The 23,244-nt window shown below is 35.5% G+C and overlaps 1 protein-coding gene across 7 annotated transcripts in view; it reads right to left on the reverse strand.

Annotated features, from left to right (window-relative positions):
- Positions 1 to 23,244, reverse strand: part of ING3 (inhibitor of growth family member 3) — a 32,945-nt gene that overhangs the window by 4,701 nt on the left and 5,000 nt on the right. For 2 of the 7 annotated variants that reach the window (XM_033191932.1, XM_033191931.1), the window contains 8 exons: positions 21,441 to 21,541; positions 19,166 to 19,231; positions 6,575 to 6,671; positions 4,719 to 4,790; positions 3,009 to 3,128; positions 2,570 to 2,727; positions 1,452 to 1,645; positions 88 to 280 (listed from right to left, as the gene is read on the reverse strand). In XM_033191932.1, the coding sequence (XP_033047823.1) occupies positions 88 to 280; positions 1,452 to 1,645; positions 2,570 to 2,727; positions 3,009 to 3,128; positions 4,719 to 4,790; positions 6,575 to 6,671; positions 19,166 to 19,231; positions 21,441 to 21,536 (996 nt within the window). In that variant the 5' untranslated portion in view covers positions 21,537 to 21,541. Of the gene's footprint in view, positions 1 to 87; positions 281 to 1,451; positions 1,646 to 2,569; positions 2,728 to 3,008; positions 3,129 to 4,714; positions 4,791 to 6,574; positions 6,672 to 17,812; positions 18,624 to 19,165; positions 19,232 to 21,440; positions 21,542 to 23,244 lie in introns of those variants that run through there. The other 5 variants (XR_004432695.1, XR_004432696.1, XR_004432697.1 and 2 more) reach the window with 5 other exon arrangements.

A 23,244-nucleotide genomic window follows, 5' to 3' on the forward strand; every position in this document is an offset into this window, starting at 1 on the left:
GTTTTAAAAAATGCTTAAAAATGAAACAGTTCTCTTTCTTCCAGTTTATTCAGATTATACTTTTATAGACATATACCAGACTTTTACCTGATTACAAATGCAGTATCGAGGTTCATTTGGGTCATAAGTCCAATCAACCTGACTGTTTGAATCAGATTCTGGCACTACAGTTGTTTGTTGAGAGATTTCTTGTACAACAGTTGATGATGAAGAACACGATGATAAAGAAGAAGAGGAGGAGGAAGATGATGACTGTTGGCTTGAAGACTTGTTGTTGTTTCTGAAAAAAATAGTGTAAGTTTTATTTGCTCACCATCCAGAAGTTACCAGAGAATAACTCCGTAATAAATAGTATAAAATGAAATGACATCAAATGTATAAATTAAAGTCTAAGCTAAAGTAATCTAGATTTACCAATGACTTAAATTATAGGTAGTACTTTGAAGAATTAATATAAATTTTGGCTACTTTACAGACGTTATTTGTATTTTTAAGTAAACTGAATACTCTTCATCAAAACCTAAAGCACATATACACAAAACCATTTGATAAAAGTGGTTATAGCCATCAATTGATGGGTGAATACCTACCACGAGTATGGCAGGGAACCAAGACTGAAAATTCACAAGTAATTTATTGCTAAGCCATATGCTATTTTAATTCTACAAGTATAGAACTTTATCATAAGAAATTATATTAAACTTGCACCATTAAGATGAATTAATTTTTAAGATGTTTGACATTTCTGTCATGGTTATTTCATATTGATCATTCATTTAGGGATTAATTCACAAAAAATATAACATATTTAAAAATACAGAAAATATAACTACTAGGTAACTAATTATTTTGGCCTAGCATTTGAACTTTCATTATGTGTAAACATCCAGGATATTCAGTTACCTGGGATTGACAGTGATAAATGCTATTAAGTTTTCATATTCAAAGCTTATAAAATTATCCCAAGTCTCATATACAAAATCTAGGGATATTTTCATACCATTCATTTTTGGGGCCCAAGACTAAGAATTAAGATGCTTTGCTTACTGTTCATCAAAATGAACAATCTTGTTTAAAAAAAAAAAAATCACCAGGACATAATTTGCTTTGCATTAATTTACCTTGACATACATGGCAAAATAAAGGGTAATAAATGAAAAGCAGTTCCATAAAATGATTTATCTTAATGAATAAAAGAAGATAAATGGAAGTCATCTATTAACAGACTCAATTTAAGACTCTAGAAAACTTAAAAACAACTCTAACACTTTTTAAAGACTTGACCCCTTCAAAGTATGGCACTATAAAATGAAAACTGCACGTCTCCCCACCTCTGCAAGGTTCATTTTAAGCTGTTATATCCTGCCCTTAACAGAGAGAGGCCTGGCTGAGGTGTCAAGTAGACCAAGCACCCAGTAAAGGGGTAGGGCTACCGTACCAATAAAACTTACTTGCTCTTTCGCCCACTCCGTGAGTCGGCTGCTGATGAACTGGCATTCTGTGTTAATGTTGTCATAAGTGCCGAAGATGATGAATAGCCAACTGTTTCCCTGGCCATTGAAAATTCTTTTCCCAGCTGAAAGTCATTATTCTTAAATGCTTCATAACTGGCTTTTAAACTTGATGTTCTTCGTCCCTCCTTCATCTTAAATAGACATTCATTGACAGCATCAATATATGTAAATATGTAGATTTTCTTTTTCAAGTGTTACAAATTATAGTTTCATTTTGGTTGATCAAATATTAATTTACATTGTTTAAACTATTATTTTCATCACTAGCCTTTAAGTGTGTGTGTGTGTTTTTTTTTTTTTTTTTTAGGTGGAGTTTCAATCTGTCACTTAGGCTGGAGTCTAGTGGCACAATTTTGGCTCACTGCAACCTCCATCTCTCAGGTTCAAGCAATTCTCCTGCATAGCCTCCCAAGTAGCTGGGATTACAGGCACCTACCACCCACCCAGCTAATTTTTTTGTATTTTTAGTAGAGATGAGGTTTCACCATGTTAACCAGGCTAGTTCTGAACTCCTGACCTCAAGTGATCCACCTGCCTCGGCCTCCCAAAGAGCTGGGATTACAGGTGTGAGTCACTGAGCCTGGCCTCACCTTTTTTATGAAAAGATTTAAAATAAGATTTTACAGTTAGAACATAAACTATGTGATGGGCGACTACTTAATTTGGAATACAGACAAACTATACAGAAGTGAACAAACTCAAGATGACTTAAGTCCAAGGCTACATAGGAAGCCGTGTAACTGACAGAAGGAACAAAGAACTATGCTAGCACATGCTGTGGACTGCAGTCAAGAACATGGGTAACATGAGCAGTTCTTGTGAGAAGGGTCTGCATATAATCTGCATGATAAACCTATTTTTTAGTTTTCATTATCAATCAGGTAATTCCTATGTATTATTTCATTAAATAAAATATCAGATACCATGAAACCATGACTTAAAAATGAAACTATACAATGTTAGAAAACTATTTGTTCACATCCAGTTATTTCTATTAGGTTTCCAATGATTCCGACAAAATGTAACATTTTGTCTCTAAACCCTTTACTTTTTACCTGAGCTGTTGCCTGAACTGCTTGAGCAGCTGCCATGGTAATTGCCCCTGCACCAGTTCCTGTAGATAACGAGCCAATGTTATAGGATCCCAGAGGTTGGGAGGAATTCACATTGTAGGCATTGTTAGAAGAGGCTGTGGAATTATTATTTCGACAACCTGTGTAGATGTAAGAAATAAAAATGGTTGCAGAGAACATAATGTTAGTGAGTCTAAATTACATTATTTCCCAACACAGACATAAAATCGTTAAAATTTGTCATGTCACTTGTACATTAAGTCAACTGAATAATGTATCTCGTTTTCCTTTTTCTTCTTTCTCAATATGTATACTTTAACCAGGTAAAGAAACTGTACGATTCATTAATCCTGAAAGATTTTATTTCTCCTTATTCCAACACAAACAAACAAAGCAATCATATTTAAGAAAATAAACTTACCTAGTGTATTTTCCTTAGAGGCATCTGACGTAAGGGTGGATAGTAGAGCTTCAGATTTAAACTTCTTTTCAGGAATATGATCTGTTGTCGTATGGTGAGAAGTTGGATTATATTTCCTTTCTAAATATAAATAAAGAATTCATGTGTTTTTAAACTTTAGAGAACTATGGACAAGGCATAATACTTATATCCAGCTATAACGTGAAACAGTATGATCTGGGTTCCTCATAAAATACAGAACATGATGTTTCCTCAGAAGGCAGGACAAGCAGAACTCTGTGTTACATGTTTATTAAGAGCAGACTTCTCCACCATTTAAAAAACTTCAGTAGCGGAGTATTAAAGATAACCCAAGATACACCATGGGCTCACATACAATGTGAGGGAAACTTTGTTTTCAAAACATCATCTACCACTTAGAATAGTTTTTGGTCAACTATCTTTTCCCACCAAATTGATGTGTCAGAAGAAGCACTGATACAGTCATTTTTTGACTGTATCAATTAGCCAGCAGTCATCTGACTAACAATTCATCCACTCACTGACTTACCAACCATTCAGACTTAATTATATGCCAAACATTAGGTTAAGCACTGGAGAAGCAAGGATGAAAAAGACAAAGGGCCTATTACAAAATGGTTTATTGTTTGCCTCAGTTGAAAAGCTCCCTAAGGAGAATGCTCAGTTGAAAAGTTCCCTAAGGAGAATCAGGTATGTGCATGAAGGGAATATATGCTATTAGAGTATACGCTTAGCTCCCTAAGGAGAATCAGGTATGTGTATGAAGGAATATATGCTATTAGAATATATGCTTAGCTCCCTAAGGAGAATCAGGTATGTGTATGAAGGGAATACATGTTATTAGAATATATGCTTAGCTCCCTAAGGAGAATCAGGTATGTGTATGAAGGGAATATATGTTATTAGAATATATGCTTAGCTTCCTAAGGAGAATCAGGTATGTGTATGAAGGGAATACATGTTATTAGAATATATGCTTAGCTCCCTAAGGAGAATCAGGTATGTGTATGAAGGGAATACATGTTATTAGAATATATGCTTAGCTCCCTAAGGAGAATCAGGTATGTCTATGAAGGAATATATGTTATTAGAATATATGCTTAGCTCCCTAAGGAGAATTAGATATGTGTATGAAGGGAATATATGCTATTAGAATATATGCTTAGCTCCCTAAGGAGAATCAGGTATGTGTATGAAGGGAATACATGTTATTAGAATATATGCTTAGCTCCCTAAGGAGAATTAGATATGTGTATGAAGGAATATATGCTATTAGAATATATGCTTAGCTCCCTAAGGAGAATCAGGTATGTGTATGAAGGGAATATATGTTATTAGAATATATGCTTAGCTCCCTAAGGAGAATCAGGTATGTGTATGAAGGGAATACATGTTATTAGAATATATGCTTAGCTCCCTAAGGAGAATCAGGTATGTCTATGAAGGGAATATATGCTATTAGTACTATACATTCTCCCTCTACAAATTTAAGAGAAAACAGAATACTCATTTCCAAATCACCTATGCTCTCCTCAAGGAAAAAGATAAGTCTGCCAGTACTTGCAATAAAAAAAAAAAAAAGGGATTTACTTCTCAATTGGTTGTGTAGAGTTAAAAAAAGAGAACATACAGGTGATATAATAAGGTTTTCATTGTTTTTAAAACTTAGCTGCACTACACCAAACTTACTTTCCACTGGAGTATGTGAATGAGCATGGTGATTGTTCACTGGCTGTGAAGGAGTGTCTAATTCCAAAGATCCTAAAAGAAGAGAGGCACAGAGATACACCACCATTAAATGTCACTGCAGAACTTCACACGTCACTCAACTACAGGCAATGAGTTCCCTTACCCAGCAGAGGACTAGCAAGTTCTGAGGCATATGCCTGTATTATTTTAGCCAGACATGTTAGAGGATCATCACTGTCCGTCCCACACTGAGTATATCCTCTCTCTAAACAATAAGTTATCCCTTTCCCAATATTTACCTTAAGTACAATATGGCTCAAGGAATACTTGTGTCTAATTAGGGAATTCACCACAGTGGGTGGCATATAAATGGATGAATGGATATTGTAATCTCATTACTGGTAAGAGTCAATCTAGTTTTACTGACTTGAAGATGTTTTAATGGGAGATTCTAAAGTTCTATGTGATGGGGGACATTACTATATGAAAAAAATTATTTGATCATTAAAATGACATTATGGTAATAAAGACTTCCTAAAAGAAGTTAGGGATTTTGTTTGCAAAAAGTGAGGAATAGAATCTGTAACACCAAGCTTTAAAATACCTCTAAATAAATTTTTCTGGGTTTATTTTTGATCCCTTGAGATGAAATTATGGCAGGGCACAGGGTGGAGCAGTTTTTATAACTTGACCCAATTTTGTTTCATATGTCTGTGTCCTTAGAGAGGATGCTTTATTAACCTTCCTGCAGTACTGAATAGGCATGAAGTATCATTACTCACAGCTATCATCAGCATTTTTTAAAAATCAAAGAAGCTACAGAATTTTTAATTTTGTCTCAAAATACTTATTATCCTTATACAGGGTTCCTCCAGAAGAAAAGTATCACAAATAAATAGATGATTATCTAAAGTGATGCATCTACTTTTGAACACAAAAATGCAACTATAGACACCAAGACAGATTTGTGATTGGCTTCCCTAGCTGACTTCTAGTGAGTATATAGAGAGATACATAGATTGGCACTGTAAAGAAACCTTTCATCTGTGTGTAGAAACAGGTATATATTCTTGCTGTTGAAATGCATCAAGAAAAAATATGTCTGAAAGTTTTAATTAAATTCTAGCAGAAATTAGCCATAATACTAACTTGGTTCAATTAACATCCAGTGAGTGCCTACTCTACACCAAGTACCACACTAACTGCTTTTATGTACATTACCTATTTAGGTTGGAAGAAATGCTAAATTAGTTAAGGAAACAGTGCTCACGCTTCCATTTTTGGGAAGACACACCAAAGAAGTGACAGGGGTAAGTTATAGCAGGAGATCAAATAGAGCCTTGCAAAGAAATATTAAAATGGTTTCTTGCTGATAAGGGAAAGAGGGAAACACTTCTTTAAGAAAAAGAGGTAGTGTTATGAAACCAATGGAATCTTTTTCAGTATATGCAGTTAAGGAAAAGCCATAAAATAATTCTTAAGAAACTAACAACCTTCCTTAAAGCTTAAGTGTATAAAGAGGCAGAGTAAAGTCAACACACTTAATGCAAGATGGTTAATTTGTCTCCCGATGGTTACGTTTCTTTAAATTTGTTCTTACCACTCAACTTACTAATATATGTGGATATAAAATGATTTAATATGTTATTTCATAAAGAGTGAGTGGATGATATCCTATATTATCTCTCTCAGTATCCATGACCCAAACATTTCCAACTGCTAGGGTCCAAGCTATCTGACCTGGATGCCACCATCCACTGAAGGGCAGGTTTCAAAAGCCTCTGTGAGACAAGGTCTTCTCAGTGATTTGCACATGTACTATCCAATATTGATGGAAAACTGTAAATTTTACTTACGCCTCTCTAATATTTCTGTAATTCCAGCATTATCAGCTTCCAGCTCCATTTTAAACTTAGCCAGTTCCTGATCCAGCTTTCTCAAGTGTCGATCTACCTGTTTCAAAGAAGATCAAAGATAACCACCAAAATTTGGGACACTGTTAAAGTGTCAGTTTAATGAGGAAACCTAAATCTTTGTTTCTTTTAGTGAATCTGCTTAGTATCCTTGAGCAAGTCAATTAACCTATGCCTCAGAGGTTTTTAATCTATAAAATGAGGGTGCTAGGCTAAAGAATCTCCGAAGTCTCCTTTAATAAATTTTAAGTTCTAAGACCCAGACTCTCAACTTGTTAGGAAATGGTCTATACTCCATTTTCAGAAGTGAGGACATGAAAATTAAAGCAAAACTGATCAGGGATTAGAGAATGGGAGGAGGGGATGGTGGAGGCTGGTCACTTTTCATAATACACCCTGTGATTACTTAGAGCCTAATCTCCTCCTACTTATAAGGCCATCATCCACACTGTCACTGTCACACCATAAAAGCTATTATTTAGAATGATGAAAGATCCTCAGTCTGCAAAGATGCTCCTATATTCTATACATTTCTTTCTCTAAGGCATGAGAGTGAATCCTAACGCTTGTAAACACTTATGTGAAGAGGAGAAACAAAGGGGTTGTTGGTCAGAAAACTCCATTCCTCAAAGGGCCTGGTTAAAGTTATTTTACTTAAAATACAATTTCCCTAGTTAACGTGGCAAAATTTTATTTTGTCACTGAGAGATCTTTTGACTAATTTCAGAAAATTGTATGACACCTCAAGCTAACAAAAAAGTCTTAATGTATTTTTTAAGCTGAATATTAAATATTTTTAATACTTTTCCAAACTACTTTGAAGTGAAACAAAAAAACACACAAATTCTTTGAAAAATATTCATGTCACATTATTGACAACATCCTTTTCCAAGTCTAGTTTCCCATTGGATTACTGCTAGAATTAGAAATAACTTTCTTACAGATATCAAAATGTGCCATGATACTGCATCAGGGCAACATTTTAAGTAAGGTTTAGAATTAAACCATCTATAACTAACATGAGGAAGAAGGGGAGAAAGGCAGCAAAACACAATGTGCATGGGTTAGATGCCTATGAAGAGCAGGTAATGTGCTTGGCGATGATCAGCCCTCAAGCTGATCTTCTGAGGTTATTACTGTCTCTATAGGTGAAGAAATTAAGGCTCAGAGGGGTTACTTAAGTAATATGCCCAAAGTCATACAGCTAATGCATTACAGAAACCAAATTTAACTTTATTTGTAACGAATTGTGCTTTGCCATTTACCTGACATTGACCTCTGAACTTTCTGCGTGCAGAAAACAACTGTTTTTATTTTTTGAAAAACATTATTCAGAATAATATAACTCAAGTATAAAAACTAGTAATATTGTCCTATTATTTGTATTTTATATATTAACAACAATCATTAGGGTGTTGGTTTGTGGTTTTTCAATAATTGAAAGCCAGTTTTCCTTCTACCCTTACACACACATTACTTTCAGAGTTCTAGAATATTTAAAAACCTATATCATCACATATTATGGATCCTTGCTCCTATTCAAAGAATCTGCAGGTAATTGAGCATCCTTTAATGGAACCTCCCTTCCAATAATAGTGTGAACACAGACGTCTGTTATTTGAGCATACCTCTTTCATTGTCAAAATTTAATCTCAAGGGAAATCAGAAAAAATATTCATATTTAGGTTCCAAGACCACTAATGCAATGAAAACACTCCACTGCTTTTTGTACCTATAATTGTACTAATAATAAATATTGAGCTATTATGTGCTTGGTGCTGGATTAAATGAAGGATATATGAAGAATGGAAGAGAATTGTTGCCTTCATAGGAATTAGAATTTAGCTGACAAATCAAGATTTACATATGATTTATAATAAGGTATAAAAACATAGTCTAGATGTCACAAATAAGCAATAGTTCAAAAAGAGTCAAAAGTTGTACATAAAGAAAAACACTGGTAGACACAAAGGAGGTATGAATTAGACAGTAAAGATGGATTGTATTCAAATAGAGGGAAAAAAGGAATCACAATAAAAATGTATAGAGACAGAAAGACAAACAATATGCTTAGATAAAAACAAAGTATGATGTAGCATGTAATATGTATATAAAGCACAATGAGCAAGAACGTTAGGTTGAGGGGGTAGTGTTAGGGTGAGATAAAGACCTTTCTTTTTCATACCATATACATTACCCTAACTCACTTCACCTTTGCATTTAAGGATTGTTTCATTTTATTAAATATATTGATAAAGTTCACTACATACGAAAATGTGAAAAATAATGATGAGACTTTCAATACTAGATAGCTCAGAAAAGGCACTAGAACCTAAAGGGTTAATAACTCTAAAAACCAAATTCATAGTTAAAATAAAAAGAGACAGAAAAGCCTTAACCACTTGTGGTAGGCAGCTTTAAAAGACGGTTTCCAGTCATTCTCACTTCCTCATATGTAAAAGAGATTATGAACTGATTAATATTATAAACAATTATTAGGCAATGAGAATTATTTTTCTTCTATTTATCACTGCTGTACCAAATCAAATCAGAAGTCGGAAAGTACCACTGACCACAAGAATTAACTTAAGCTATAAAGCACTAGGATATTTAAACAATATTAAACAGCAATAATAAGAGCTGTGAACTTGCCTCAAATCCATCATGTGCATTCCCTCAACCTACATGATTCTGAACGGTTAAAGCACCTCTTATAGCTGATCACCATGTTGTCCCCACAGGCATCAAGCAGAGCAAGGACCTAACTTACCTCACCCTTCCACAAACATCTGCTTTCATAAGACTGATTTACTATAGTAAAGAGGGTACTGACCCAGTTGAGAGATTTTCCATTAGCTACAGATTCCTAACACAGGGCTAACCACAGAGTCTAATTATTTATTTTTTTCCCAGTTAATGTCAACAAGTGCTATAAACAAAGTTTCCTTGCCCTGTAACCCCAAATCATATTCTACAACCCCAAATCATAACAGCTTTAAGTTTAAACTCCTATAATTTTTCTAGCCTCTCTAAAGACAAAGGATATTCTAGCAACATTACTTGTTAACATACTCATGATCACAGCAAATTTAAGTCATACTTGGCCCCTCTGCACAAAACAAACAACAAATCCTTCATCCTATATTTGCATAGAGCTGTAATCTTTGACTCTTTCTTTTTTGACTCTCTGGTTTTCCAATGTTCAAATTTTAAAGTGTATCACTAATGGACCCAAACACAACTAAATACAGCCTTTTCAAAGTCTCTACATGATCTACTGCTTCCAATACAATCAATTTACAAAATTTAGATTTCTAGCTTGCCCTTTCGAAATAGGCAATCAAGTCTGTTCCATTCTAAGTTGAAATCAACAGCAGTAAGTTAAATTTCTATCCATGAAAGGGTCTGGTAATAGCGAGTAAGGAGGGTAAATTGGGGAAGAAAAAGAAACCATGATGGCAAAGTATTTCTCAGATGATAGGTCATGAAAATGATTCTTTATATCTCTAAATTACATTTAAACTAGATGAAAATGTGACCTATCGTTTATGCTGAAACAAATACTTGAGAGGCTTTAGCATACAACTTTGTCTAATCATCTTCCTGAAAGTCAATAAAGACAGGACAGAAATCAAAAGGTCAAACTCACATAATATATTTCCTTAATTAGAGTATCAGATGAAAACTCTCAAATTTATAGGTAAAATGTGCATCTGAAATACAATCATCTCAGGAACAGGCCAGGATATAAAAAAAGAAGCCAGTTCAAGGGTATTGAGCACTGCAGGAGACTGCTAAAATCATTCAAGCATCAACTAAAAGCTCAAATTTTATCAGGGTATGTATAAATCAACTTTATTAGGTATTGCAATCTAATACATCCTTATGACAGTGACATCTGGCTGAGAAACACAAATAAGTGTTTAATGACTATTTATGAGTATCAGGTTTCTGGAAGAAAATTATTTTAACAGGATAGATTTTGTGTGTGTTAGTCAAATTTCACTAAAATGGCTACTAAAATAAACTGTCAGTTTGTTTTACCGGACCCCTAAAACAAGTTTCTTCATTTGTTGATAATATGCAGTTTGGTTTATTCCTTAATAAATGAGATGACCAGTGCAGTGATGGTCATAGAAAAAAAAAAAAAGTTTACTACTGGTTTAAAAGTAAATAAAATATTTCAATGAAAAAAATACAATGCAATGCAATGCCATATAAAACAATGAGGGATAAAATCAAACACAATTACATACTATGGTGACGTACCATAAATTCTGTAAAAGTAATACATGCTTATTTAAAATTCCTATAATATAATGTTTAAGCAAAGGCATACATACACAAAATCTCCTTTAAGGTCTATACTCCATGCCTCTGTTTAAAGTCCTTCACTGGCTTCCCACTGCTTTAGACTAAGAATCCCTCTCCTCCTAGCTTGGCTTGCAAGACCCCATACCTTAGTTCCTGCCTGCTTCCTCTTCATGCTGCTCCTTTCCCATTACAGACCACAGACCAATCACCCCGGCCTCTCTCTTGGTTCAACATGCAAAGTCTTTTCCACTCCAGACTTTGCACTTGGTATACCATGTGCCTGAAACATTATACCCTTAGCTTTTCCAACAGGTGGTTCTTTCTCATTTTCCAAGTACCACCACAAATGTCATTTCCTTAGACTACATTCTTAACAGCCTTCACCAGTTATTCACTTTTCTCTCCCTTTCTCCCCCTTCCTCTCTCCTTTCCACAATGTTTATTTCCTCCTGTGTACTTATCAAAATCTAAAATAGTCTTTATTTAATAGTCTGCCAGGCTGGGTGCGGTGGCTCACACCTGTAATCCCAGCACTTTGGGAAGCTGAGGTGGGCGGATCACCTGAGGTCAGGAGTTTGAGACAGCCTGGCCAACATGGTGAAATGCCACCTCTACTAAAAACACAAAAATAGCTGGGTGTGGTGGTGCATGCCTGTAATCCCAGCTACTGGCTGTGGCATGAGAATCACTTGAACCCGGGAGGCGGAGGTTGCAGTGAGCTGAGATCACGCCATTGCACTCCAGTCTGGGCAAAAAGAGTGAAACGCTGTCTCAAAAAACAAACAAACAAACAAACAAACAAACAAAAAACATTTTGCCTCAGCATTGTCTGTGTCATTATTGGCCACCTACTACCTGTGACTGCTCATAGCTGGAGTTCTATAAACACTTGCTGAATGAATGAAAGTCATACTCTTCCACGTCATACTCTCCCACTATATAAAGTTGTACAAATACAAGTATACCACTGTTTTTTGGGTAAAATATCTCAGAACAGAATTTACTGTAGTTTTACATTTACATTATGTCCCATCCACTCCCCTCTAAAGCAGACTAGTAGTCTCAGTTCTCAAATGTTATATTTTATAGGAATGTCATTCCTATTATTTATCAAGTTACATTTGGATGTTTACTTTTGTTATTTCAGGGAGAATAACTAATTTGACAGGGTAACTCCATTTAGTGACCTCCCAATTGAACAAGTCAGTAATTCCCTTATATCTGACTCTAATTACATGTAAGGGTAATAATGTAAATTTCTTTCCCTCAGGCATAAAGTGCCCAAATATTACAAGACGTTGTGTTGATATGTGCTACACAAAGCACAAGTTTTCCAGGAAGGTACATAATTGTTTTTGACATTTTGGTAATTATTTATTCATAAGTGATGTTAGTATTTTACTTATATTTGTAGTAACAAATTAGTACGTTTTCCTCTTAAACATATTTCATTTAAAAACTTACTTAGTATGCAGGTATTGTAAAAATCGTGAAGGCATGAAAGAGATGACTAAGGTTTGGAAGACACTGGATTAGATTACCTTGAAAACCTTTGTCCTTCTCTTCACGGTTCACTTAATCTACTATGTCAGGCTCTCGGGATACAGAATGACCAAAAACCTCACCTACCCTCAGACCCTTTGGTCAGGTGAGCTAATTATTTTTTATTTTATTAAAAAAAAAAAAAATTGGCCAGGTGTGGTGGCCACCTGTAATCCCAGCACTTTGGGAGGCCGAGGTGGGTGGATCACCTGAGGTCAGGAGTTTGAGACCAGCCTGACCAACATGGTGAAACCCTGTCTCTACTAAATATACAAAAATTAGCTGGGGGGGGATGGCGGTGTACGCCTGTAATCCTAGCTCCTTGGGAGGATGAGGGAAGAGAATTGCTTGAACCCGAGAGGCGGAGGTTGTAGTGAGCCGAGATTGCGCCATTGGACTCCAGCCTGGGCACAAGCGCAAAAGGCCATCTCAAAAAAAAAAAAAAAAAAAAAAAAAGTTTTTTTTTAGGGAACATGTTAACTGGAGGCCCAATATTTTCATTTCTTTCAATAGTAATGTTCACTTCACTGTTTAATAAATCTGTTTTTTCATTAAAGGGGGGGCTCTTTTAAAACAAACAAATTAAAAATAGGAAGGAAAAACTATTATAAAGTTGAATATATTTTTAGTTAAAATGCTCAAAACATACATATTACTTATTACTATAAGTTTTTATTGCAAAAAATATTCCTTTTACTGAACGCTCATCTACAAATCCTGTTTCACAAGAACTTTCAAAATGAACTTATATATCAGAAAAGGAAACCTATCCACATTGAAGACAGTAACAAAATTCTGAGAGCAATTTAGTAAGAGGGAAACCAAAAAGATTGGAGCAAAGAAAAGGATCATAAGATTGGGTGTTTTGTCGCTCCAAGTGATTCTATAAAGGAAACTAATCTCACCTGAATTATATATTACTTCTCGAAGTCACGCCTTGAAAAGAAGTAGCTATTGTATACTGCAGTCTGTCCTAGTCTGTCCATCAAAACTGAACCAATCTCAGCATACTCTACTACCCTGGAGAAACTGCTTCCTAACAAAAATACATTTCCACCAACAATAACAGCATTAAACTCTCTCACCAAGACTCCTAACTTGGGGGTCATATTAGTGCTTTTTCTTTTCTATTAACATATTCAGGTGATTTTTGCTCAACAAATATTTACTGAAGAATAGCTATGTTAGGTTCTGAAGACACTAAAATAAAAACACACAGTTCCTAACATTTATACTAGGGAAGACAAATACAAAAGCAAAGGTAAATGTATAATTACAATGTTATTTGATCAATAATAACATCACATGCGTAAGACTGATTTGGAGGCTGACATGTCTGAGGATAGGGTAAAGCACAAACTGCTAATTATCTGCATAGTTTCTATTCTCCCATTCTTTCTGACAGAACTTCACATATCTGGGGTAATCATGTAGCTAGAGGGAGCCAATAAGATATAAGATGGCAGTATTCAGGAAGACTCCTTCAAAGAGCTGACTAAACTACAAAATGTGCCCTTCTGAGTAATCCTCTACTGCAAGTCTTCTTCCTGCCCAGAATGGATGGTAGATCAGATTAGAAGCAGCCTGGGACAGTGATCGCGTTGGGGTGGCCATACAAACCCTGGTCTGCCTCCTCCAACAGGTATTTTATATGAGGGAAAAATAAATGCATTTGTAAAAACCACTCTTACATGCCTTTCCTGTCATAAGCTGTCAAATATCTTCTCCTAGATATAAATGATACGAATATCAAGGTTATCAAGACTATGTTAATAAAGAGGCATGTGTAGGATTATGAAGGATAGGGAAAAGGTTACCAAGCAAACAGGAAAAAGAAAGTCATCCCAGTCAGGAAGAGTCATGCAGACACAGTATGTTCACCACGGTCGGGCACATGGATGATGGTGAGGGACACAGGACAACAAAGAGATGCAGTTAGAGATCTGGCAGAAACCAAATCAAGAACTTTCTACATGGCATGATCAAACAAGTCAGTAGCAAAATGCTTAAGAATTTCAGGCTGGGTGCAGTGGCCCACACCTGTGATCCCAGCACTTTGGGAGGCCAAAGCCTCCCACTTGAGCCCAGGAGTTAAAGACCAACCCTGAGGGCAACATAGGGAGCCCTCATCTCTACAAAAAATACAAAAACTAGCCAGGCATAGCAGCAAGTGTCTGTAGTACCAGCACCTGGGAGGCTTGAGCCTGGGGGGTGGAGGTTGCAGTGACCTGAGATTGTGCCACTGCACTCCAGCCTGGCTAACAGAGTAAGGCTCTGCCTTGAAAAAAAAAGAAAAAGAAAAAGAAAAAAAAAATTAACAAAGAGACAGCATGCTTAAATGTGTATTTTAGGAAAACAGTGATAAATCAAAGGCAGAAAAACCATTTAGAAAAGCTATTATAGTTGCTTGGGTGAGAGAGGAAGAGTACTTGAGGGGATAGACACTAGAAAATGACATAAGGGAATTTTCCAGGATGAATGACAATGTTCTATATCTTGATTGGGGTACTGGTCTGTCAAAATGTCAATTGTACACTTAGGACATGTACATATATTATCTATAATTATATTTCTTTTTTAAGTACTTGAACTACAGCAATGGTGAAAGGACAATTAGAGGTAATTATAAAGTAAAATGAACAACACATGGTGATTAACTAAGTGTGAGGAAGTTAGTGACAAGGAGTATAGGGTGACTTTCAGTGCCCTAATCTGAATGACTACAAGGTCAGTACTTCATCTGAGATTTAGAAACAAAAAGTTGGTGGTGGGGCAGGGAAGGGTAGTTAAAGAAGAAAAAGGAGATGCTTTGAGTTTTAAATTTCAAAACACCGAGTTCTAGGGTCTGGGAATATTCAGATAAGATTAAAAGACTCAAAGAAACAGCTTGGGCTTGGATTAATTAAGGAATAATTAACGTATAATTGTTAACACTAACAGAACACATGGAATGGTAATAGAGGAGTGTTTCTCAACTTGGGTGGTGTGCAAAGGTTGGGGATAAAACTGGCATTTGAAAGAACAGGTCTTTAGTGTGTGGAATTTGGTCTTCCTGGCCGTCTTGGCAGGTAGAAGAGGGGAAGAGAATCACCTTCATGTAAGAACCATTTGTAGAGTAAGAAACCACGTAGGTCAAGGATAGAACCCTGAGGAACACCATCATTATAGGCTGAATCCAAGAAGAAGACTAAGAAAGGACACAAAGGTGGGAGCATCCAGAGCAGGCAGTCACATGGTAATACACGATCAAGAATGGCAAGACAAAATGAATGGCAATAAGCATTAAATTTACCAATACTGTCAGGTAAAAAGAACTGAAGCTGTCTGATGAATTTAGCAATAAAGAATTTACGAAATGAAATTAGAGGGTTGGTAAATAGAACCCCAATTGCCATAAATTTAGGAATAAATCAAAGGTAAGGGAGTGTCCAAGACTTTGAATGAGAAACTACAGACTACACTGGCTAAAGCAGAGTCATGGTCACCACAGGATTTATATTAGATTGTCTGGGTTCTTTTTAAATATGAGGAAGACCTGAGCATGTTACAACGCTATGGTATAGAAGCCAATAGAAAGAAAAGAGGCTAAAGATTAAAGAGAAGGCATAAGTGATGAAGCAAAAATGCAGCAAGTAAAAACATGCCCTAAGGCAGCAGCAATGTGGCAGGTACCTATAAGAAAAGAGATCAAGAGTTCAACCAGTCTCTTGACTGAACAGGAAAGGGCTGATAAGATAGGAAGAAATGAAATGTAGACGCAAGAAGTATCAGAGGTAGGACAGTTCCAAGTGATGATCAGGTTCAGTCTGTGGCAACTGAAGTGGATTAGTCTTTACAAAAGCCAAAGAAGTAGATGACTAGGTAGTATAAGATGATTTCAACAGAGAACTGTGAACCAGGTGCCAGTTTTTCAATCTGAGACTCACCTAGAAGCCATTAAATTACAGTGATAAAAGGTAGAGGGTCACTGAGATGATTATCACTAAGTCTGAAAGAGAAGGGATTTTTTATATAAGGATATAATGTTCACCTGAAATAGGATTAAAGTATTTAAAAAGAAAGGCAGGGAGGGAGAAAGGGAAAAAGAAAAAAACTAAAAAGGAAGAGGGTAGAGCAAAGGAGGGGGCAGAAAAGAAGGGGTGGGAGAAGAAAAAGAAGACAAAAAGAAGCCTCAGAGATACCAGGGGAGTGGGAGACAGCAGCCTCAGCTTGGCAGAGCTGAAAGGGAAGCAGTGGCTTCAGGAAACTAGAAAATTCCGGTTCAGGAAATGAGCTGGACTGAGTTCTCAAAGAAGGAGCAAATCCTACTATCTGCCAAACTAATAGCATTATATGTATTTTAATGCAAACCCTCCAGTAAGGTAGAAATTAATATTGCTTTTTTACAGCAGGAAACTGAGGTTCAAGATTAAATAACTTTTCCAAAGTCATGGTGTCAGTCAAATGGCTGAGCTAGGGTTTGAACTCACGTCTGCATGGATCCATTATGGACACCTGCTTTCTGTTACATTTCTTATGTTTTATTAAATTTACTACCTTGCCTTTATAACTTGACTCTCTAACCTTGGTAATCTATCCCTTCTCAATTAATTTCTGAATTTGTACTTTCCTTCTGTTTATGTCATTATCTCTGAGTGAAATGCTTTCCCCTCAATACAATACCTAACTCAGCACCTCGACTTTCTAAACAAACTCTGTTCAAAACTCTTCCTATACCCTCTAAGAAATCAATAAGTAACTCTGCATGACTTACTTCAGTGTTTCTTAGCAGACATCCCTTAATATTCAACTGTGTTAAGGTTTATTACATGTTTCTGTATAGGTTCTCCATTTTAGTTTGCAGGTATGTCTGCCCCACTACAGTAGTTTACAGACACCTTGAGGACAAGAGCCATTTCTAGTATTTACTGTTTTTTTTTTTTTTCTTTTTTTTTTGAGACAGAGTCTTGCTCTATCACCCAGGCTGGAGTGCAGTGGCGTGATCTCCGCTCACTGCAAGCTCCGCCTCCTGGGTTCATGCCATTCTCCTGCCTCAGCCTCCCGAGTAGCTGGGACTACAGGCGCCCACCACCACGCCCAGCTATTTTTTTGTATTTTTAGTAGAGACGGGGTTTCACCATGTTAGCCAGGATGGTCGCGATCTCCTGACCTCGTGATCTGCCCATCTTGGCCTCCCAAAGTGCTGGGATTACAGGTGTGAGCCACCGCGCCCGGCCTAGTATTTACTTTTTATTCCTCTATTATACCCAGGTACAACTCCCTTTTTTCAGGCACAGAGTGGATGAACAGTGTGGTTTATAAGTAAGAGATGAATACACACACACACATATTTAAAAAGCATATATTTATATTTTTTCTAAATACACAAAATATCTTTAGTAAAGGTCTAACAAGCAGTAAACCAACAAAAGAATAAACAAAACAAAGAATAGAACCAAAGAGTTATATGAATTAGAAAGCAGGCAGTCTCTAAATAAGGACTGATACATACAGTCATTAAATATGAGGAAGAATGTTACTAAACAAATTAGTCTAGATTCAAATGTTAATACCTTTTTCTAAGTTTATAGACATAATTAAAGACTGAAACAATGAAGAACTTTTTTTTGTCTTTATTCTACAGTAAATCAAGCTACAGCCTATTCTACCTATCTTTAGGTTGTGTCTTTTATGAAATTTTTTTCAGAATAACTGTATGAACAAAAGAGCCCAGGTTATTAGTGCCATTAAAATATGTGTTCTGCATAAAAACAATTAAAACATTTTCCATGGCTCTACATGACACGTGTTCAAGGTTGGTACAAGCATTTACAATTCACACCATGTGTGGTGTTCACCTTTTATCTTGTGTCTTACTCACCAATGACATTTTATTTACCCGTACTTGTTCAGTAATAAATCTGTACCCAGGAAAGACAACATATGTATGAAATCTACACACTGAAGTTAGCCAAAAGTGAGCATGTGTTTTCTGCCTTAATTTACTTTAATGCAAAAACAGAAATGACTATTTCTTAAAGTATGTATTTTAGGAGAAGATGTTTCAAATGAAAAAGAACACCATAATTGCATCAATATGAGAAATAGTGAATATTCTATCTATCTTCTTGGTGTTTTCAATCTTTTAGAAGTGCTGCTGCAAAAAAAGAATCTTGTTTAAAGTTTGTCATCTTGTATTGCATAAAAAACTGACATAGCTGTTACATACTATCTATTAATATCACTCACATAAACACTGATTCAAATGATTCTTCTTCATTTTAATCAGACTACCAACAACTCTTGTCAAGGCAGTCTTCTCAGGTGTATTTTTACCACAGAAACAATCTCAAAATGAAGTGTAAGGCAAGTAAACACACTACCTTAAGAAGACAAGGATTAGGAAAATAAAGTTAAACATTAATTATTGTTTAAAAAATATCTAACATCAGAAACCACCTTACCGCAGTGTAGACTTGCTAAAATGTACAGTTCTCACAACATTGACTAACACTGTGGACTCTGACTTTTCCACAAAGAAACCATAAAATGGACACTGAAATGTCAAATTAGATGTCATCAAGAGAGCAATACTTCAGCTTTAGTTGCTTCTTCCTACTACATTTAAGCCAATACAATTTAAGACATAATCTATTATCCAAGTACTTATGACACAGTATGCACATTACTTTTACTTACCAAGTCATATATCTGGTTTGCCAACTGAACCTTCTCATCTGCATCTTCCAAAGCTTTATAGTAGTCCTGAATGAAAACATTTTCATTTCAAAAATAAATTAATCCTTTAAAAATATTCACATGCAGGACATATAACTGCATTTTCATTATCATACCTTGTTATCACAGTCATCCTACCTTAGTAATAAAAAACCTGTTAGAGGCCAGGAGCGGTGGCTCACGCCTGTAATCCCAACACTTTGGGAGGCCAAGGAGGACGGATGACTTGAGGTTAAGAGTTCAAGACCAGCCTGGCCAACATGGCAAAACCCCATCGTTACTAAAAATACAAAAATTAGCCGGGCATGGGGGTGGGCGCCTGTAATCCCAGCTACTCGGGAGGCTGAGGCACAAGAATTGCTTGAACCCAGGAGTCAGAGGTTGCAGTGAGCTAAGACTGGGCCACTGCACTCTGGCCTGGACAACAGAGCGAGACTCTGTCTCAAAAAAACAAAAAACAAAACAAAACGAAAACCTGTTAGAAATAGGGTGGGATGGAAAAGGGTTAGAAATTATGCACAACGGCCAAGAGTAAAAGGAAGATGTTCAGAATTTCCAGAAAGGATATAATTAAAAGCAAATGCCATCGTAAGTCTAGAAAAAGTTGTATGAGTTAATGAACAGTATTTAAAATAAAAAGTTAACTAAAATTGATCTAACTTGTAGAGTACATTTTAATTCCATTAAAAAAAATGTGTTAAAGTTCAGCTATTGAAAGGATTCTGATCTGCATTTCCCTATTTTCCAGTTGTTCTACAATTCCTACTTTAAAATAGGTATATATTTATATAACTCAATCTATATTTTAGATTTTGCCTCAACTTATTTTTTTTTTAAAAAAAAGAGGGGGAAAGAAGATGATACTATGAATTTCCAAGGGGTACTAGACTTCTCAGGGTATATTCAAGGTGCACTCCACCAAAAATTTATTAGGTTAAAGAGACGATTAGTGACTTTGGGATGTGGATATATCATGTCTATACTCACAAATACATGTCCCTCCAGGTTTCTTCCAAGCTAGGACCACTTCTGTTATAGAATATTGGTTTTTTTTTCCCCTAACAGAAATAATCTTCCCTCCATGTGGTAGAATAAATAACAACATTACTACTCAATCTGTAGTTTCCAAATTTCTTTCTTAATTGATCCCTTTTTTTTGATTTTTTTTTTTTTTTTTTTGAGACAAGAGTCTCACTCTGTCACTCTGTTGCCCAGGCTGTAGTGCAGTGGCACGATCTAGGCTCACTGCAACCTCTACCTCCCGGGTTCAAGTGATTCTCCTGCCTCAGTCTCTCGAGTAGCTGGGATCACAGGCGCCTACCACCACGCCCGGCTAATTTTTGTATTTTTAGTAGAGACAGGGTTTCACCAGGTTGGCCAAGTTGGTCTCGAACTCCTGACTTTAGGTTATCCACCCGCCTCAGCTTCCCAAAGTGCTAGGATTATGGGTGTGACGCATCATGTCCGGCCTCTTAGTTGATCCTTGAACAATTCTATGAACACTGGGTTTAGGAAGGCATTATTACTCAGAAATATCAAGATTTAATGTCACACAGCTAAATAGCAGAGTCATGACCAAACTCAAGTCTTTTAAGTTGTTCTTCAAATGTATCCATCCCTGAATGAACTCGATCATATTTGTAAAGCAAACTTTGAGATGTGAGTGTATACTCACTCAATTCTAGAAGAGAGCTATAACCACTATAAAACTAATAAAACCTCAAAGAATTCTATGTTTCCGGACCAATTCATGTGCAAATTTGGAGTTTTTAACTAAAAGACTTTCTTAAGTTCCTTCTAACTTTTAAGATTTTGTTCTTCTGTGGGTCCACTAATTTAGGTACCTAGCAATATATAAAATATTCTTCAAGGTCTGCTGATATTTATTTATGCTAGTTTGTGACCAAAACTGGAATACAGTATTCCCTCTCTGGAAATGCCTCAACTTTAATTATACGCAACTAGAATAAAACAAATAGAAAAAAAATGTAACTTTTAAATGGTCTGTCACTTTCTAATAGTCACTAATTATTGAAACAACATTTTTAATTACCAAAATGCTTTAATGACTAAAAATCGCTATCTGAAGCTCTAAACCACACTAAATTATTTACATTCTAAAGAGCCATTGATAATATTCCCTTATTTTGATATCCAGACCACTATTTAATTTTGAAATATCTTTTTCAGAGGGTCCCAGTATTTCTTGATAAATGATCCAAAGTGTCGCACATACTTTTTTGATGGATGCCATTTGTTCTTCTCTCCATTCAGGTTTATTTTTCTTTGCATTCATAAAGAATTCACTGACTCTTTGTTCTAGTTGATCCATTGCATCTATGACATAATAAAAAAATCACATTAAATGACCAAATTCATATACTACATATACATGGTTTGATTTAGGGAGGGAAAAAATCTGACAATATACACTCTTTCACTTCACCAGTAACTTAAATATGTTATGCTTCGATTATGTAAATATATAAAGCCTCAATTACCTTCCTTTAAAAACTTACAATTTTCCTTATTGACAGATTATTTTTGTTTTTGTTATTCCAAAATTTTTTCCAATAGCCAAAGTAGAGTCAACAAAGTACATGGGCTCTATCCTATAATTTTTCAGCAATACAGCCCTGGGGTCAAAAGCTATAGGTATTAATCAGACAAATGTACCAAAACACAATGAAAACACCATTAGATAATCCTCACATTTCTTTTAACAAGAAAACGTGATAAAAAGATTTGGTATATGGCATTAAACATCTCATCATGTCATATCCCAACTGAAAGTAGTAGGTACAATCATTTAAACGTTAATTCTAGGTAAGTTTTCCCCAAATTATGTGCCAAGACTAATCATCTCATTGGATGTCTGCTTAAAAAAAAGGAAAAATTAATAAAAAGGATTCTATTGTTACGTAAGTTGAGAAAAATCTTTCCATAGCATACTTCCTTTGGAGATTTTCAGTCCACAATAGCCTTTTAAAGACTCTGTAAAGTACTATGGTTAATTTTTAGTATCTTCCTTTGTTTAAATAAGCATTTCTGAACTTATTTGGCACACTGTTCTGTTAATCCATAATATCTATTAACTTCAGAAAATTCGTTACTGTAAAGAAATGCACGTTTAAAAACCCTGTAATATGTATACTGTAAGCCCAAATTATAAGAGAATTTAAAATTTTAAATAATAAAATATAAAAAAAATTTAAAATAAGTTACCCTTTATTTAATGCCTACTTTGTATCAGATACTATAAATTCTAATCCATCTGTAATATTTTAAATCCTTAGATGATTCTCTTTTTATAGACAATGAAAGCCCCACACAAGTGGTAATACAGTCAGAGTCAATGAGTAAGTTAGTAAAGCCCTAAAACAAACTCAGATATGACATCCATGTCTATGCTCAGTCCTGCAGAAAATACTTCTTCAGCAAATCTTTAGCATTTCGACTACACTAAAATTAAAATGAATTTGTGAGATAGCTGGAGAACCACACACACAATTCATACTTCATACCACAATCCACTGAACAGAAGGTGGCTTCCATGCCACCAGTTTTTATTATGTGTCACCTGAAACTTACTGGAAAAATATACTTATAAACAAAGGGTATAGAAGTGGGTGTGTGGTCATGGGCAGCGAAGACGGGCCAGTGAAAAGGACAGGTTCTTAGCTGCAGCAAGTGGTCCCTAAGCCACCTATTTATAGTCCTTGCTCTACGAAAGAGCAAAGTTAATTTGGGGAAAAAGTCACAGAGACTACCAAGCTATCACTGAAAGAAAAATAAATGTTCACTAACTGCTAAAATTTTTAGTACAGCACATAAGAAACTTTACAGTGAAATCTAATTTCTGTCACTCATTTTAACCAAGAAAATGACGATTCTGTTACAATTTAAAATGTATCTTATAATGTGTAACTAAGTTTTCAAAATTTGACATTCGCCAGGGTCTCTAAAGAGCTTCTATGCTCTCCACTCTTGAAAAACTGAATAGGATGAACTTTAAGAACTTTAAAATAAGTATAAATGCT

Source organism: Trachypithecus francoisi, unplaced genomic scaffold (assembly GCF_009764315.1).
Source record: "Trachypithecus francoisi isolate TF-2019V2 unplaced genomic scaffold, Tfra_2.0 Lachesis_group4, whole genome shotgun sequence".
Lineage (NCBI taxonomy): Eukaryota > Metazoa > Chordata > Mammalia > Primates > Cercopithecidae > Trachypithecus > Trachypithecus francoisi.